This window comes from Oncorhynchus kisutch, linkage group LG1, assembly GCF_002021735.2.
Source record: "Oncorhynchus kisutch isolate 150728-3 linkage group LG1, Okis_V2, whole genome shotgun sequence".
NCBI classification, from domain to species: Eukaryota; Metazoa; Chordata; class Actinopteri; order Salmoniformes; family Salmonidae; genus Oncorhynchus; species Oncorhynchus kisutch.
In genome coordinates, this window is record NC_034174.2 from 67,763,907 (window position 1) to 67,781,032 (window position 17,126).

The 17,126-nt window shown below is 44.6% G+C and overlaps 1 protein-coding gene across 2 annotated transcripts in view; it reads right to left on the minus strand.

The window, feature by feature from the left end:
* Nucleotides 1-16,518, minus strand: part of LOC109888552 (ubiquitin carboxyl-terminal hydrolase 43-like) — a 102,837-nt gene extending 86,319 nt beyond the window's left edge. For both annotated transcript variants that reach the window (XM_031831213.1, XM_031831209.1), the window contains exons 1-2: nt 15,510-16,518; nt 2,621-2,776 (exon numbers count right to left, since the gene is read on the minus strand). In XM_031831213.1, coding sequence (XP_031687073.1) covers nt 2,621-2,776; nt 15,510-16,145 — 792 coding nt within the window. In that variant the 5' untranslated portion in view covers nt 16,146-16,518. The remainder of the gene's footprint in view (nt 1-2,620; nt 2,777-15,509) is intronic.
* Between the last annotated feature and the right edge of the window lie 608 nt (nt 16,519-17,126).

A 17,126-nucleotide genomic window follows, 5' to 3' on the forward strand; every position in this document is an offset into this window, starting at 1 on the left:
AGAGGCAGGCAGGATCAGAATGTGTCTCCTCAGGTTTCTGTCAAGTCAGCAGATTGATTTGGGTCTTCTTTGCTCTCACTTGAAACGCCCGTTTCACAGGCTCGGACGACGGAGGTGTCATCCTGTCCTGCTCTCACTCTCTCTCAGCCCATCAATCCATACACCCATCATCCATCTATCAATCTGTTCTGTCCATTTGCTATCTGTGTGTACGCTGTACGCCGCAATGCCCACCATCAGTGCTCTAACACCAGTCAATGGAGAGAGACTAGGACGGAGGAGGAGAGGAGAGTAGAGGAGACGAGGGAGGTGAGAAAGATGGAGCTACAACCAAACACAGAGAATTAATTCAATTACAGAAAAGAATGGAAATGGATCACACATTCTTACATACACACAGCGTTCTCTGAAATACCTCCTCCTTTCTCGGGCCGAGGCGTCGGCGGCAAAGCGGCTTTACGGAGCCGTGATTCAGCGAAGGCTAATGACAACCAGAGCCCTGAGCTGTTGACGTGGCATAAAGAGCCTCCTCTATAGCGTAGCCGCAGAGAAAGACATTAGCTGTTAGGAGGCGTCGCGATGGCAGTCAATGAGAATAAGGACTTCATTGGCTAATAATAGTGGCCGGAGATGAGCAAAAGCCAAAGGGGATATGGTTGAAGCGCAACGAAGTGAGGCATCATTGTGACCATCGCACACCCTAAAGGGGCAATGTGTGTTTACATTCAAATGATATTAGAGATCACATCCACATTATAAGTCATAGAATGCCATGCTCTCTCTGCCAATGCGGTACACCCTCCCCTGGTCCCTTCCCCTCTGCAGCAGCAGACAGAGGAGAGAGGAGAGGGATGGAAAGAGAGAGAATGAGAGGGGGCATCACACAGCAGGCTGCCACTTCAACAACCTCTCCTGCTACACACAAACACACACACACACACAAAGGATCGTTTCAGAGGCCCCGGTGGGTAAATAGTAATACAGCCATGAGTGACACAACACTCAGACGCCGCAGTGGCTAGACTCATCATTCCCACTGAGAAAGGGACCAGGGTCGTAAATGGAATGGGATTCTAAAGTGGCTTCATCCCACACATTCCGTGTCTCTATTTCCTCAAATGCATTAATTGATTTCTGTGACCTGGCTGGGTGAATATGACAAGTATGGTGCTTTTGTACTATTCTCTTCAGGCAATGCAAGAGGAGCTGAGGAGAGGGCCCACGGTGGGGCCTTCATTCCTTAGTCTGCGGCCTGTGCTATTGGTCGACTCTTCTAACGAGGAGGCCTGCTCATTAAGCTGATGACCCGCCTCTCATCAAGACAGTTAATAGTCAGTTATGTTGTCTATTGTTTTTGACTATGTTTGTTTATTGTAATACATATATATACACAGTACCAGTCTAACATTTGGACACACCTACTTATTTAAGGATTTTTCTTTATATTTACTATTTTCTACATTGTAAATATACTTTCAGATTCTTCAAAATAGCCACCCTTTGCCTTGATAACAGCTTTGCACACTCCTGGCATTCTCTCAACCAGCTTCACCTGTTCCCACATATGCTGAGACCTGAAAATGCTGAGCACTTGTTGGCTGCCTTTCCTTTACTCTGCGGTCCAACTCATCCCAAACCATCTCAATTGGATTGAGGTCAGGTGATTGTGGAGTCCATGTCATCTGATGCAGCACTCCATCACTCTCCTTCTTGGTAAAATAGCCCTTACACAACCTGGAGGTGTGTTGGGCCGTTGTCCTGTTGGAGAAAAAAATTGTCCTACTAAGTGCAAACCAGATGGGATGCCGTATCGCTGCAGAATGCTGTGGAATTCACTTTATTGTCATTGAGACAAGCTCTTCATAACGAGTCTCTATTGTATCTTTGAGAATAGAAATATGCATTCATGGGAACCTCAGAGCTGTTTTGCTCTACTGCACTAGGAGTAACCTGGTTAGGCTGTGAGCAAAACCAAGGCTTGCAATATGACTCAATTGAATGCGAAAAAAATAGATGTTGATACATGCTAACCAAGTTCAATCTCTCAGTGTCTCTCCTATTTTCATTTAGCAAAGGTGGCCCAGCGGTGGCCCTAGCGGTAGAAATCTCTCGTCCCAACGGCCCCACCCTACATTATGCACGTGTGTGTGTGTACGTGCCCCGCTCTAAAGTAAGTTAGTCGATGAGCAAAGCAAGACGTGTGTGTGCTCATGAGTGGGACCCAGGTGATATGATGACTCAAGCCTCTGCAACTCTTCCACCTGAATAAGGAGCTATTATTGGCTTCTGCAACTGTACCTCTGCTCTCACACAGCTGAGACTGACGACGCTGCTACTGTAGAATGCAGAGAGCCCTTTGCATTTTGGATTGCAGCCACAGTTGGATAACACAGTACTAACATCAGCCAAAAACCTTACCTCAGCGAACTTGTTGGCTACAGTATATCTACAATGTGTCATGAGTCAGGACCGTTCGATCACAATAGTGATCAATATTTTTCAAGATGTTTCAGTTTGGTGACAGGTGTCATAGACATCGTCAACACAAGACAATGTCTATGACATTTGAATGTCTTTGGGCTTCATGACAACTTTGTGACCGTGTTTGTTCTGCTCCTACCTTTCCGTTGGCATTGGTCTTGCTGCTGCTGTGGTTGTTGTTGGTGGTGGTGGGGTTGGCATCCTCATGGACCCGGTCCAAGAGCCAGAGCAGGAACTCCAGGGCATCGTGCTGAGAGTTCCCTCTGAACTGAGAGCCGTACTTGGACACAATACTCTGGGGACCGACAGGGAGGAGGAAATCAGATGAGGACATTACAAAAGACATAAAAACGACTTTCCAACAAACTACAGTAGAAGCTCAAAGATATTAACCTTAAGAGTTACAGGCTGACCGGTCAACCTAACAGGGAATATCGAACACGGACAACAAACGATGTAGATGTAATCAGTTACATGTTATCTGATAACAGAAAAAAACTGGAACAAGTTACATCAGGGGTTCTTAAACCTTTTCATACAGGCCCCCCATTTCTACAAAATCTATGGGCTAAAAAACCTAGCTAAAAAAACGTTAGCTGACATGGCCTTGTGCAGTCTACTATTACAACAATCAAGAGTAAGTTGAAGGTCAGAGTTCCTTAAAAATAAAAAAATTTTAACAACGAAGACCCCCCCCCCTCCCCACCAGAAAAAATATTGTAATCAGATTACAGATACTCCTTGGATTACTTTTAAATTCAAAAAGGAAGTTTGTGAAAAAATACACTACACCACCAAAAGCATTTGGACACACCTTCAAATTAGTGGATTCGACTATTTCAGCTACACCCGTTGCTGACAGGTGTATAAAATCAAGCACACAGCCATGAAATCTCCATAGACAAACATTGGCAGTAGAATGGCCTTACTGAAGAGCTCAGTGACTTTCAACGTGGCACCGTCATAGGATGCCACCTTTCCAACAAGTCAGTTTGTCAAATGTCCACCCTGCTAGAGCTGCCCCGGTCAACTGTAAGTTCTGTATTGTGAAGTGGAAAAGTCTAGGAGCAACAACGGCTCAGCCGTGAAGTGGTAGGCCACACAAGCTCAGAAAATGGGACCTCCGACTGCTGAAGTGCGTAGCTTGTAAAAATTGTCTTTCCTCGGTTGCAACACTCACTACCAAATTCCAAACGTCCTCTGGAAGCAACGTCAGCACAAGAACGGTTTGTTGGGAGCTTCATGAAATGGGTTCTTATGGACGGGCAGCTGCACACAAGCCTAATATCACAATTTGTAATACCAATGGTTGACTGGAGTGGTGTAAAGCTCGCCGCTTGGACTCTGGAGCAGAGCAAACGCGTTCTCTAGAGTGATGAGTCAAGCTTCTCCCTCCGGCAGTCTGACAGAGGAATCTGAGTTTGGCGGATGCCAGGAGAACACTACCTGCCCAAAATACATAGTGCCAAGTGTAACATTTGGTGGAGGAGGAATAATGGTCTGGGGCTGTTTTTGAAGTTTTTCTTGGCCCCTTAGTTCCAGTGAAAGGAAATCTTAACGCCACAGCATACAATGGCATTCTAGACGATTATGTGCTTCCAACTTTGCGGCAACAGTTCGGGGAAGGCCCTTTCCTGTTTCAAAGCGAGGTCCATACAGAAATGGTTTGTAGAGATCAGTGTGGAAGAACTTACCTGGCCTGTACAGAGCCCTGACCTAAACCCCATCGAACACCTATGGGGGGAATTGAAATGCCGACTGCGAGCCAGGCCTGATCGCCCAACATCAGTGCCCGACCTGACCTCAATAATGCTCTTGTGGCTGAATGGAAGCAAGTCCCCGCAGCAATGTTCCAACATCTAGTGGAAAGCCTATCCAGAAGAACAGAGGCTGTTATAGCAGCAAAGGGGGGACCGACTCCATATTAATGCCCATGATTTTGGAATGAGAAGTTAGGTGAGCAGGTGTCCACATAGTTTTGGTCATGTAGTATATATTAAGACACATTTCTGTTTTCTCAATGACATTACATTTTGCATTGAAAATATGGAAAGTTAGTTTGTTCTACCTGTGCAAGTCTGACCAAAGTCAGAGACCACAAGTCTACAATGACACACCAAATGTGTTTGATTGATAATTGTTGTCTTGTTCTAATGCCTCTTAACAGTAAAGTAATCCAAAAGAAACAGAAAGTAATCAGATTACGTTACCGAGTTTGGGCAATCCAAAAGTTACCTTACTGATTACAATTTCGGATAAGTAACTAGTAACTGTAACATTTAGAAAGTAATCTACCCAACCCTGACTCTCCTTGAGACAGTGACAGGTGTAGCTAACAACAACACCATCAGGACATCCAGGTGGCTACTTTCCATTCCCACCAGCCATCTCCCCCCCCCCCACTCTCTCCATTCCTCCCTCCGCCCTCTGAGTAACAGAGCCCGATCCCAGACGCTCCTCCACCCTTCATAAAAAATCGCTGCATCACACCGCCAGTGTTCTAAATATAAACACGGGACAGGATGGAAGGCCCCCTACCTCCCTACTACCTGAGATGGACCACTAATGAGCTTAATCATTATGAAAGGGGCCCTCCGAGGGATAGGGAGGTGAAAGGGGCATGTTGACTGTGGCTGTATCTGAAATGGCATCCTATTCCCTATGTAGTGCAATACTTTTGAACAGGGTTCTGGTCAAAAGTAGTGCACTATATAGGGAATAGGGTGCCATTTAGGACACCGCCTTTTCCTCCCTCAATAATTCTAGTTACTCTCTCTGCCTATCAAAGGACAGTGCAGTTATGTTACGTTATGTTGCTACCCCAGAAAGGGTAAAAGGGAGAGGGGGAAACAGAGTCGGGGGTGGCGGAGAGAGTGGTGGGGACAGCAACCGATGTGTCCAAGGTTACCATGGGCCCGTTGTGTCTGGGAAGCAGAAACCTGATGAAGTCACAGGGCTATGATGGCTTCATTAGGACAGGGGGTTGAGAGAAGGAGGGCTTGGAGAGAGGGGTTATGGTCTGCTGTGTGCACACATTTTGTAATGTTGACGTCCAGAGGTGATCCTGCTACAATGGCATGTTAATGGGTCTGCACAGCAGCACTGTTGCTAGGAAAGTAAGGACCCCATCCCATCCTTCAAAAACAGATTGCACTTCTTGTTCAAAGGATTTACCCTTGATATCGGCATAGACATATCAACACAGTCTTTACTTTTCACACCCACCCTATGCCTGAGAAGAGATAGAGGCGTAATCCCACCAAAGTAGTACGAATAACATTCTCATTTTGAGGCCTGTTTGAGTAAGCCTGTATCAGCCTCCATTTATCGTCATCCTCATAACCAACCAAATCACAGACAGACAGCTCAGACACCTGACACTAACAGTTAATGACTGGTCATGAAGGTGCCAAAACAAACATGATATACTGTGTTTCTGTCCCCACGGGGAGCATGGGAATAATAATCCTGGCTATTTGGTAAACACTGAAGAGATATGAGAGAACCTGGGTGTAAAATGAATCGGATAGCCAAAGATTGCTATGTCAAAAAGTCGAAATGTAAAAATGTGTTTTACACATAGTTTGTTGGATTGAATGATTTATGACTTTGTGTGTGTGTGTCACTGTGTGACAGCTGAAGATGCCAGACCATATTTGCTCCCCTCTTTAAAAGCTGTTTGTACTCCTCAGCTGTCTTTAGGGCACTGCTGGTCTCCATGGTGAAGATGCATCTTATTCCATAACCACTGTAAACATAGGCAGACTACACGGTCCTACAGTGCACTCTCCTACCGCCATGTCATGGTGCCTTGCAAGTTACTTCTTACTAGAGAGGTGAGGCAAACATTTGCTGGAGGGTAAGATACAGATAGAAACGATTGCAAACACTCATAATACAGTTGAGGGTGACCTAACCTAGCCACTTAAATAAACACAGGTACACCATTAACCTACACAGTCTCCAGGGGTAGTTTACAATGTTGTCCTCTCTCACCCTCTCACGTCTTAGGAGAGGTTGAGACCCCCACACTCAGGCAATAACATCACACACACCACCACACCACAGACACACACACACACCACGCCTGCCCTGGCATCCAAGACAGTGAGCTGGAGAGTGTTTGACTTTCCCCTCTTTAGCGTTGGTCTCACAAGTACCCCACATCACCTTCAAATCAAATCAAATGTTATTTGTCACATACACATGGTTAGCAGATGTTAATGCGAGTGTAGCGAAATGCTTGTGCTTCTAGTTCCGACAATGCAGTAATAACCAACAAGTAATCTAACCTAACAATTCCAAAACTACTACCTTACACACACAAGTGTAAAGGGATAAAGAATATGTACATAAAGATATATGAATGAGTGATGGTACAGAACGGCATAGGCAAGATGCAGTAGATGGTATCGGGTACAGTATATACATATGAGATGAGTAATGTAGGGTATGTAAACAAAGTGGCATAGTTTAAAGTGGCTTGTGATTCATGTATTTCATAAAGATGCAGTAGATGATATACAGTACAGTATATACATATGAGATGAGTAATGTAGGGTATGTAAACATTATATTAAGTAGCATTGTTTAAAGTGGCTAGTGATATATTTAACATCAATTTCCATCAATTCCCATTATTAAAGTGGCTGGAGTTGAGTCAGTGTGTTGGCAGCAGCCACTCAATGTTAGTGGTGGCTGTTTAACAGTCTGATGGCCTTGAGATAGAAGCTGTTTTTCAGTCTCTCTGTCCCAGCTTTGATGCACCTGTACTGATATCGCCTTCTGGATGATAACGGGGTGAACAGGCAGTAGCTCGGGTGGTTGTTGTACTTGATGATCTTTATGGCCTTCCTGTGACATTGCGTGGTGTAGGTGTCCTGGAGGGCAGGTAGTTTGCCCCCGGTGATGCGTTGTGCAGACCTCACTACCCTCTGGAGAGCCTTACGGTTGTGGGCAGAGCAGTTGCCGTACCAGGCGGTGATACAGCCCGACAGGATGCTCTCGTTTGTGCATCTGTAGAAGTTTGTGAGTGCTTTTGGTGACTTCTTCAGCCTCCTGAGGTTGAAGAGGCACTGCTGCGCCTTCTTCACGACGCTGTCTGTGTGGGTGGACCAATTTAGTTTGTCCGTGATGTGTACGCCGAGGAACTTAAAACTTACAACCCTCTCCACTGCTGTCCCATCAATGTGGATAGGGGGGTGCTCCCTCTGCTGTTTCCTGAAGTCCACAATCATCTCCTTTGTTTTGCTGACGTTGAGTGTGAGGTTATTTTCCTGACACCACACTCCGAGGGCCCTCACCTCCTCCCTGTAGGCCGTCTCGTCGTTGTTGGTAATCAAGCCGACCACTGTAGTGTCGTCTGCAAACTTGATGATTGAGTTGGAGGCGTGCATGGCAACGCAGTCGTGGGTGATCAGGGAGTACAGGAGAGGGCTCAGAACGCACCCTTGTGGGGCCCCAGTGTTGAGGATCAGCGGGGTGGAGATGTTGTTACCTACCCTCACCACCTGGGAGCGGCCCGTCAGGAAGTCCAGTACCCAGTTGCACAGGGCGGGGTCGAGACCCAGGGTCTCGAGCTTGATGACAAGTTTGGAGGGTACTATGGTGTTAAATACTGAGCTGTAGTCGATGAACAGAATTCTCACATAGGTATTCCTCTTGTCCAGATGGGTTAGGGCAGTGTGCAGTGTGGTTGTGATTGCATCGTCTGTGGACCTATTTGGGCGGTAAGCAAATTGGAGTGGGTCTAGGGTGTCAGGTAGGGTGGAGGCGATATGGTCCTTGACTAGTCTCTCAAAGCACTTCATGATGACGGAAGTGAGTGCTACGGGGCGGTAGTCGTTTAGCTCAGTTACCTTAGCTTTCTTGGGAACAGGGACAATGGTGGCCCTCCTGAAGCATGTGGGAACAGCAGACTGGGATAAGGATTGATTGAATATGTCCGTAAACACACCAGCCAGCTGGTCTGCGCATGCTCTGAGGACACGGCTGGGGATGCCGTCTGGGCCTGCAGCCTTGCGAGGGTTAACACGTTTAAATGTTTTACTCACGTCGGCTGCAGTGAAGGAGAGTCGGCAGGTTTTGGTTGCGGGCCGTGTCAGTGGCACTGTATTGTCTTCAAAGCGGGCAAAAAAGTTATTTAGTCTGCCTGGGAGCAAGACATCCTGGTCCGAGACGGGGCTGGTTTTCTTTTTGTAATCCGTGATTGACTGTAGACCCTGCCACATACCTCTTGTGTCTGAGCCGTTGAATTGCGACTCTACTTTGTCTCTATACTGACGCTTAGCTTGTTTGATTGCCTTGCGGAGGGAATAGCTACACTGTTTGTATTCGGTCATGTTTCCAGTCACCTTTCCCTGGTTAAAAGCAGTGGTTCGCGCTTTCAGTTTCACGTGAATGCTGCCATCAATCCACGGTTTCTGGTTTGGGAATGTTTTAATCGTTGCTATGGGAACGACATTGTCAATGCACTTTCTAATGTAAACAGCGAGGTATAAGGAGAGCTCCGTCAGGACTAGGAATGTGCCATACATTAACAAAATGACTCCTCTCCTTCAAAAACACATTTACAGGGTCACCCCAGACTGGCCTGTCAAATGGACCTTGTTAGATTCCACAATGACAGTCTGGGAGGGAGAACCATGAGGAATTAGGACATTACATAAGATTAGAGGTTGTGATGTTGACACACACACACACACACGCACACACACACACACACGCAAGAGCAGATGTTGCTGCCTGGTGGGAATGAGCCTGGATGGTATCCATCACCATTATTACTGGCACCTCCATTCCTTGTTACATATTTCTGCAGCAGCAGCCTGGTGTTGCTGGTTGGCGATCCTCTCCTCCGCTGATCAGGCAGACACTGATGGGTCATCACTTAATTCCTCTCCTGCCCTGCCTCTCCTTCCATTCCCTCCACTCAATAAAGCCTATCCCTTCTGCTCCCTCTTTTTCCCCATACTCTACCTCCCTCGTTCCCTCTCTCATTTTCTCCATTTTTTCCACTCATCAATCTCAGCTGAGCCCCAGACGACGCAGCCTCCACCTGCTTCTCCCCTGGAGGGCGACCGCTGGTCGGTTGGGAGAGAAACACAAACCTCGGCCCACCGCAGTCCCGGCCACCAAGCAAATGCCCTTGTCTGTCTCCTGGCTCCCCACGCTTGACGCCCCTGTCTTTGGCCCAAAACTCATCCAACTCTTTGATCCTGATTAATCTGAGTTATACTGTATCTGAATTCACCACAAAATATATATATGATGGCAGAAGACTTACTAGTTTGGATGCTGGACTTCATGTCCCTGTATTCACCTCCAAAAGAATGAAAACCACTATATATTATGGCAAGACAACATAAGATTTTGGATGCAAGGCTCTCCAAGATTTCATTTCCCAAAGAGTTTCGGTAACATAACATGAAATCCTCTTCCTGATGATATGCTGCCAGTGTGACGGCTGCCAGTGTGCCTCGTCTCCGCGACAACGTCCCTAATGTGGGATTTACTACCATCAAGAATAGAGAAGGAAACAAAGGATGAATTGCGATTGGCCATAATCATCTCTGAGTGGTTTACAGCCTGGGAAAGGCTCTCTGTTAACACTATTGTAATGGAGAAGTTTAAACTCCTATAGCTGCATCCCAAATGGTACCGTACTTCCTATAAAAATGCACTACTTTTGAGCAGGGCCCATGGGGCTCTGGTAAAAAAAAACAGCGCACTTTGTAGGTAATAGGGTGCCATTTGGGACGCAGACTCCACGACTTATACTGGAGGCAGTAAATATGCATTTGTGTGGGAAGAACGAGGGTCTGCGCTTTTACTGTATCCTAAAGGCACAATCACTAGTACATATTTGGGGTGGCCAAACGGCAGCCCTACCACGTAGTTTGCAATAAAGCTGAACAGTGGAGCAAAATAACCTTATAATTTGGGATATGGTGGGGTAAGACAGTTGTACCAAGCTCATGAGAGGTGGCAGGTAGCCTAGTGGTTAGAGCGTTGGACTAGTAATCAAAAGGTTGCAAGATCAAATCCCTGAGCTGACCAGGTGAAAATCTGTTGTTCTGCCCCTGAACAAGGCAGTTAACCCGCTGTTCCTAGACTGTCATTAAGAATTTGTTCTTAACTGACTTGCCTAAAGATAAAATGAGGCATTTGTGTTGTATTCTTCAATAATCAATGGGTGTTCTGTATATCATTAATTAAAATGTCCACTGAACTGCTGTAAATATTGCAGATTGCTCCTTTAATGGTTTCTGTGCCATTACCTTCACTAAGATAAAGTGGGGAGATTGGGTGGTCTTATAGCCTAGTGTAGTTGAAATTGATTTACCCCCCCTGTTGAACCTAGACCATTAATCATGGTGGTGAATACATCCTGCGGAAATGTGTGAGTACCATAGGTCTTGAAAGAAAGCAGAGACAGGAAAACACAAACACTGTGCTCCAAAACAACCAACATGACACCCACTCACACCCACCACCGCCTACACAGGAGTCATGGAGAAACGTGATACAACCACCACCTCCAGACTCAGCAAGGAAAGTGAGGGGAGGGAAAAGCTTGCAGAGCCAACTTTTATCCTCACTCAGTCACTGTTGAACTTGTTTACCAGGCCAATGCCTTTGACTAGTGCTCTTTAAAAGCACACGGAACATTGACAAAAACAATTAGCTGTCAAAGAACCACTGTGGAGAATCCTTCCGCATCACAAACTAGTACCATTCCTACGTGGGACAGGAGTAAATGGATAGATGGGTGTTTTCCTGTCTTTCACCAACACGATTTCTTGTTTGTTTTGGAGCTCACTGCTGCACTCTCCATACGCACCAGTGGAGCTTGCTCAGTAGGGGGTCTCCACCTTTCCCAGGCTAAATTCACTTGGCTGCACTGCTACAGCAGTAAACATCCTCATCTCGTTCAAAGAAGACCAACAGATAGAAATCGGTGTATTGTTCAAGTCAAAGCCATCCTTATAACTGCAGTGAGAGGAGGGAATGAATGAGAATGAATGAATGGGAATATCTATACCCAAGTGCAGTTGATTATTCAATAGATCTGAGTACTACATTTCGAGAGACTGCACACAAAACTTAACGTATAAACTTCAAAAAGTATCTCACATTGCCCTACCTGTTCTGAAGCTTATGAAATCCTTCACCTCATAGCCCTCTATCTTTGCATCGCAGTTCGATTTCCACAAATTACTGCTAGAATCATAATTAGCTTAGAGCCTATAATGAGCCGAACCAAATCAAAATGCTCTAATTATGAATTCTGGCATCATCTATATTTGCAGCATAGGTCCAACGGTTCCAGTAAATGAGAGTGAGCGATGTCATTCACCCAGGCCCAGGGTTATTAGCTTTGGGCACTGTGCCCCTGGATGACCAGCCACAGGTGTCCCTGTGTGGCCAGACCATAGACATACATATTCATACATCATCAGGCCAGACAGACACCTGCGCTGACTCAGCCGCTTGGGACTCTGGCCTGCTTTCCTGGCAGTCCCTGACCACTGTGTTGACTTGGTCTGGCTCACTCTCATCAGCATTCCGTAAACTCAGTGCACCATCCATGCATGTGAAGTACCGCTCCCTTCCTCCCAGTAAGAACATCCAGGGAATGCAGACAAGCCCCCTCATCTGGGTTTGTGGCAGGTGGGAGCCACAGGGCACACACAGCATGCGTATTAGTTAGCAAATGTGCCCTGATGTGTGGTCAATGGTCATTAGGCAATAGGCATTGACACATGGTTTGGACCATGTTTGTGTTGGGGGAAAAGAAAAAGAGAACCTGAATTTCGATATTAATCCAAACATATGGGAGTTTTGACACTGCCTGTAATGCTAGTACATGTCTCACCTGTTTTGACCATTGCCACAGGCTCCTCCCCTGAAATGCTACCTGTCTGCTTACACAGAAATAGGACGTGAGAACTGTTGAGTCGGGTCTGACTAGAGGGAGTACAGCTACGACCGGAAATTACTTTTTCATAGCAGGTTAAGAGAATTTATGCAGCAGGTTAATTAAGATAATTAACGTGGCAGGTTAGGAGACTTACTGTGGGTTAAGGTTAGGAAACGGGTTAGGCGTAAGGTTAGCTTAAATGCTTCCGGTCTTAGCTGTACTCCCTCCAGTCACAACCCACTAGGCACACCACGTCATTTCAGGGTGGAAATGTGGGTAATATTTGTTTGAGAGGTTGATCAATAAGATTTCAACCTTTATTCACTCACTCATAAAGACAGCCAGAAGTTAGTTGAATTCCCAATGTGTTGTCATTATGCTTTCAACCATCTAAAAGCACAACTAAATTCCATTGGAAAATCGATGTCTGATTTTTGGTTTAGTTGTCATTTATGTGTGTTATCGCTGTGCTTTCAACCATTTAAAAGCACAACAAAGTTCAAATGGCGAATACCATCTCAGATCATTTGTATTTATACAACAACTTAATGTGTTATTACTGTGCTTCATCTAAAAGCACAACCAAATGATCTGGATTGCAGTTGAGATTACATAAAAAATGCATAGTGCAAGTGATCAATGCTGTTTGATATTCTGCACAGATTATTATAGCACTTGTGAAGATCTCCACAGACCTGCGACCTCTGCATGCTATCTTAAAACATGCACACTTTCTATGATTACATAAGAAGACTTTTTTTGTTACCGTAGGCTAACCTCAAAATGTCACCAGTGACGTGTTACTCATTTTAAGGTTGAATAAATGTTGTTATTAGTTTGTAAGAGCCTTGACTTTAGGCTTTTTACTGTATAACAAAAGTAATACTGAATTGTGTTTGGTTGACAACACAACCAAATATAAAAATTAAGGATATCTAATGCTTGGATAGTTTCATCTGAGCCACTGGCTTAATTCTATTCTTTAAACTTTATTTTGGGTTTAGTTGGAGAACCTATCATTAGTTAACTTGTCCACAAGTTAATAGGCTATTTACTGTTTTGCAAAAGTGATGTTGAATTGTGTTTGGTTGTCACTGACTTAACCCGGCTTTAATTCTAGTTTGTCTATAAATTAATAATTGATATGTTGGTTTCGTATCTCCATCTCAACCAAGAACCAAAGTTAAAGAATAGGACTAAATCGAACTATATTTAAAGTGCATTTAAAGTTCGATTCAATTATATTTAGTCCTATTCTTTAACTTCGATTTTTGAGTGAGCTGGAGACGTGAATCCAACATATAAATGATTAATTAGTAGACAAACTGTAATTAAAGCCAGACTAAGTCAGTGGCACAGATGGAACTACCCAAGCAGAAGACACATCTCCATCAAATGTTGATATTTGGTTGCGTTGCCAACCACACCATTCAATATCCAGTTTGTCTATAAATTAATAATTGATATTTTTTATTCACGTCTCCAGCTCAACCAAAAATGTAAGTTAAAGAATAAGACGAAATCTAATCTAACTTTAAATGCACTTCAAATAAAGTTTGATTTAATCCTATTCTTTAACTTTGATTTTTGGTTGAGATAGAGGTGAATCCAACATATTTATGATAACTTGAAGATTCAATTTGAAATCAACCAAATCTATATATTATCTATTTTTTGTTGAACCCTGGGTTGCATTGAAACAATAGCTGTTGATAACTTTGCAAATGCTATATAGGCCTAAATAGTATCATTGATGATGCAGTCAGTATATGACTTATGGTTACATATAATTTACTTTGACAAACCTACCCTTTGGAATGACTTTGATAACAACAGCGAATAAATTTAGTTATTAGGAGATCTCTCAATAATCATTCCCACAATAGGTAGTAGTTAGTGACAAATATCAAAGCTAGGCTTGGTTAAAACCCTGGATGGGATACCAAATGAATGGCTATAGATAAATCAACTCGCCAGCCTATTGTATTTAGCTGTTTGTGGATATAACATTGAAGATCTGACATTGTTACAAATTCAACATATTTTAGCACATGTTGAAAATTGGTTACAATGATAATGTAACGGATGTGAAACGCTAGCTTAGTTAGCGGTGGTGCGCGCTAAATAGCGTTTCAATCGGTGACGTCACTTGCTCTGAGACCTTGAAGTAGTGGTTCCCCTTGCTCTGCTTCGTGGGTGACCCATCGTTACCCATCGCTTTTGTGGAGCGATGGGTAACGATGCTTCGTGGGTGACTGTTGTTGATGTATGCAGAGGGTCCCTGGTTTGCGCCCGGGTATGGGCGAGGGGACGGTTTAAAGTTATACTGTTACATTGATGCTGTTGACCCGGATCACTGGTTGCTGCGGAAAAGGGGGGGGTCAAAAGGGGGGTGAGTGTAACGGATGTGAAACGCTAGCTTAGTTAGCGGTGGTGCTCGCTAAATAGCGTTTCAATCGGTGACGTCACTTGCTCTGAGACCTTGAAGTAGTGGTTCCCCGCGGCTTTTGTGGAGCGGTGCGGTGGGTGACTGTTGTTGATGTGTGCAGAGGGTCCCTGGTTCGCGCCCGGGTATGGGCGAGGGGACGGTTTAAAGTTATACTGTTACAATGACATAATCCTGTGGTTGAAATATCACCCCAATTTCACCCTCAAAACAACATTGATGACTTTTTTCAAATCCAATGTATTTTCCACGTAGATTCCACGTCACAATACGTTGACAAATTAGGTTGAAGAAACGTTGATTCAACCAGCTTGTGCCCAGTGTAAACCTGTTGAGTCTGACATGTTGATATAGCCGCCCACACATAGGCCTACTGTTATTACTATGACAAACCCTCGTGTAAAAGGAACGATGTGTTCTCTTTAGTTAAATATTATTAATTCGCAAATGCCAATCATATTAGAATTAAATGCTGCGCAGGAAACTGTAGCGGTGAGCACGCGATTGCTCCGAGCTTTGAACATTTCTCGTGATCAGTCGCACTGAAGCAATACATAAGTATATAACTTAGGTGAACAAGAGCGGGAACTGTTATGGAAAATAACAAATTAAACCTCAAACATGAGCTGCATTTGAAGTGTTTCTATACAAGCGACTCACCTTGAATTCCACGGACAGTTGAGGTGTATATTCAAGGGTCCAAAGCGCCCGCACCAAGGATGCCAACTGTGTGGTCACCTCACCCCTGGCAAGTTGCGCGTCCTCGTTTTTTACAATTCCGTTTACTCTCCCCTGACACAAATCAGCCTTGTATTGTTCCAAACCGAGGTACTCGGCCAGCAGGTCCGTATTACTGAGGCACTGAACCACCGCATTCATGAAACAAGTGTTTCCATGATTCTTCAACCCAAGGACTCCTGGAGTTTTGTCGCCATAGCACCACGACAGCCTGTCTTTTATAGATCCATGAGAAGACAAAGTTGAGGCGCTCTTCTTCACCTTAATCTCCCTCGAGACCCGAAGTTCATCTTTATTAAAATTCCCTGAGTTGGCACTCAACGTGCACGCGGCGCTGTCTCTGAACCCGCCATCATCATCCTCACCGTCAGCTGGCTCGACGTCGCCAAAGTGTGCCAAAGTTCCCAAAGTTTTCAGTATCCTGCTCATAAAATTCCCAACGGACTTCAACGATTTCCTCCTGAAAAGCTTCCCGGCTTTGTATTTCTTCTCTTTGCGTTTTGTAGATTTGGTTTTCATTGACTGTTTCCTCGTCTTACTCTCCTTGTGGTTATCCATGGTGGTTGGTTATTTACCAGGTAACAAGAAGTGAAAACGAAACAACTACTGAAGCAATAGACTCCTACCTGTCTGCCCTTACACCTCCTCCTCTCGAAACCACTCCGGTCTCCGCTAATAGACAATACGGTGGTTTAGGCACATGACTAAACAATGTCCCTCAGACATTCCGGTAATTACCGCCAGGTCTCGGCGCGCCCTTGTCATACTGTTTCGCTGGTAAAATGGTGAAGCAGCGGGCACCTGTAACCAGTAACCACCATGTAGGTGAGTTGTCTTCAACTCCATGATCCTCGGCTCAATACTTCCTCGTCGTTGACACGGTGCTCGAGCACAAACAGCTGGCGGTCTTTATCTCCCTCTCCCTCCAGCAGCGCTCGGAATGGTTTTCTGTTTGGTGGATAGTGCGCGTTATTCCCGCCCTCCTACAATTTTACCCTATATCAAATCAAATCACATTTTATTGGTCACATACAAGTGTTTAGCAGATGTTATTGCGGCCGTAGCGAAATGCGTGTGCTTCTAGTTCCGACAGTGCGGCAATATCTAACAAGTAATATCTAAGAATTTAACAACATATACCCAATACACACAAATCTAAGTAAAGGGGTGGAATTAAGAATATATAAATATATGGACAAGCTATGTCAGAGCGGCATAGACTAAGATACAGTAGATACGTGTAGAATGCAGTATATACACATGAGATGAGTAATGCAAGATATGTCAACATTATTAAAGTCACTAGTGTTCCATTTATTAAAGTGTTCCACATTGAAGATGGCGCACGTAGTGACAGGACTCTGAAACGGATGGATAGTTGCCTTAATGACAACTTGAACAAGCTTGCTGACACTCATTTAGTAACAGGCGTATAAGCTTCCCTTAGAATTAGATGCACGATAAGGACTATTGTGTATTGTTTAATCAAAACTATTGCAAGCGTTCTGTAGGCCTATATAAGCAAAATACTGAACCTAT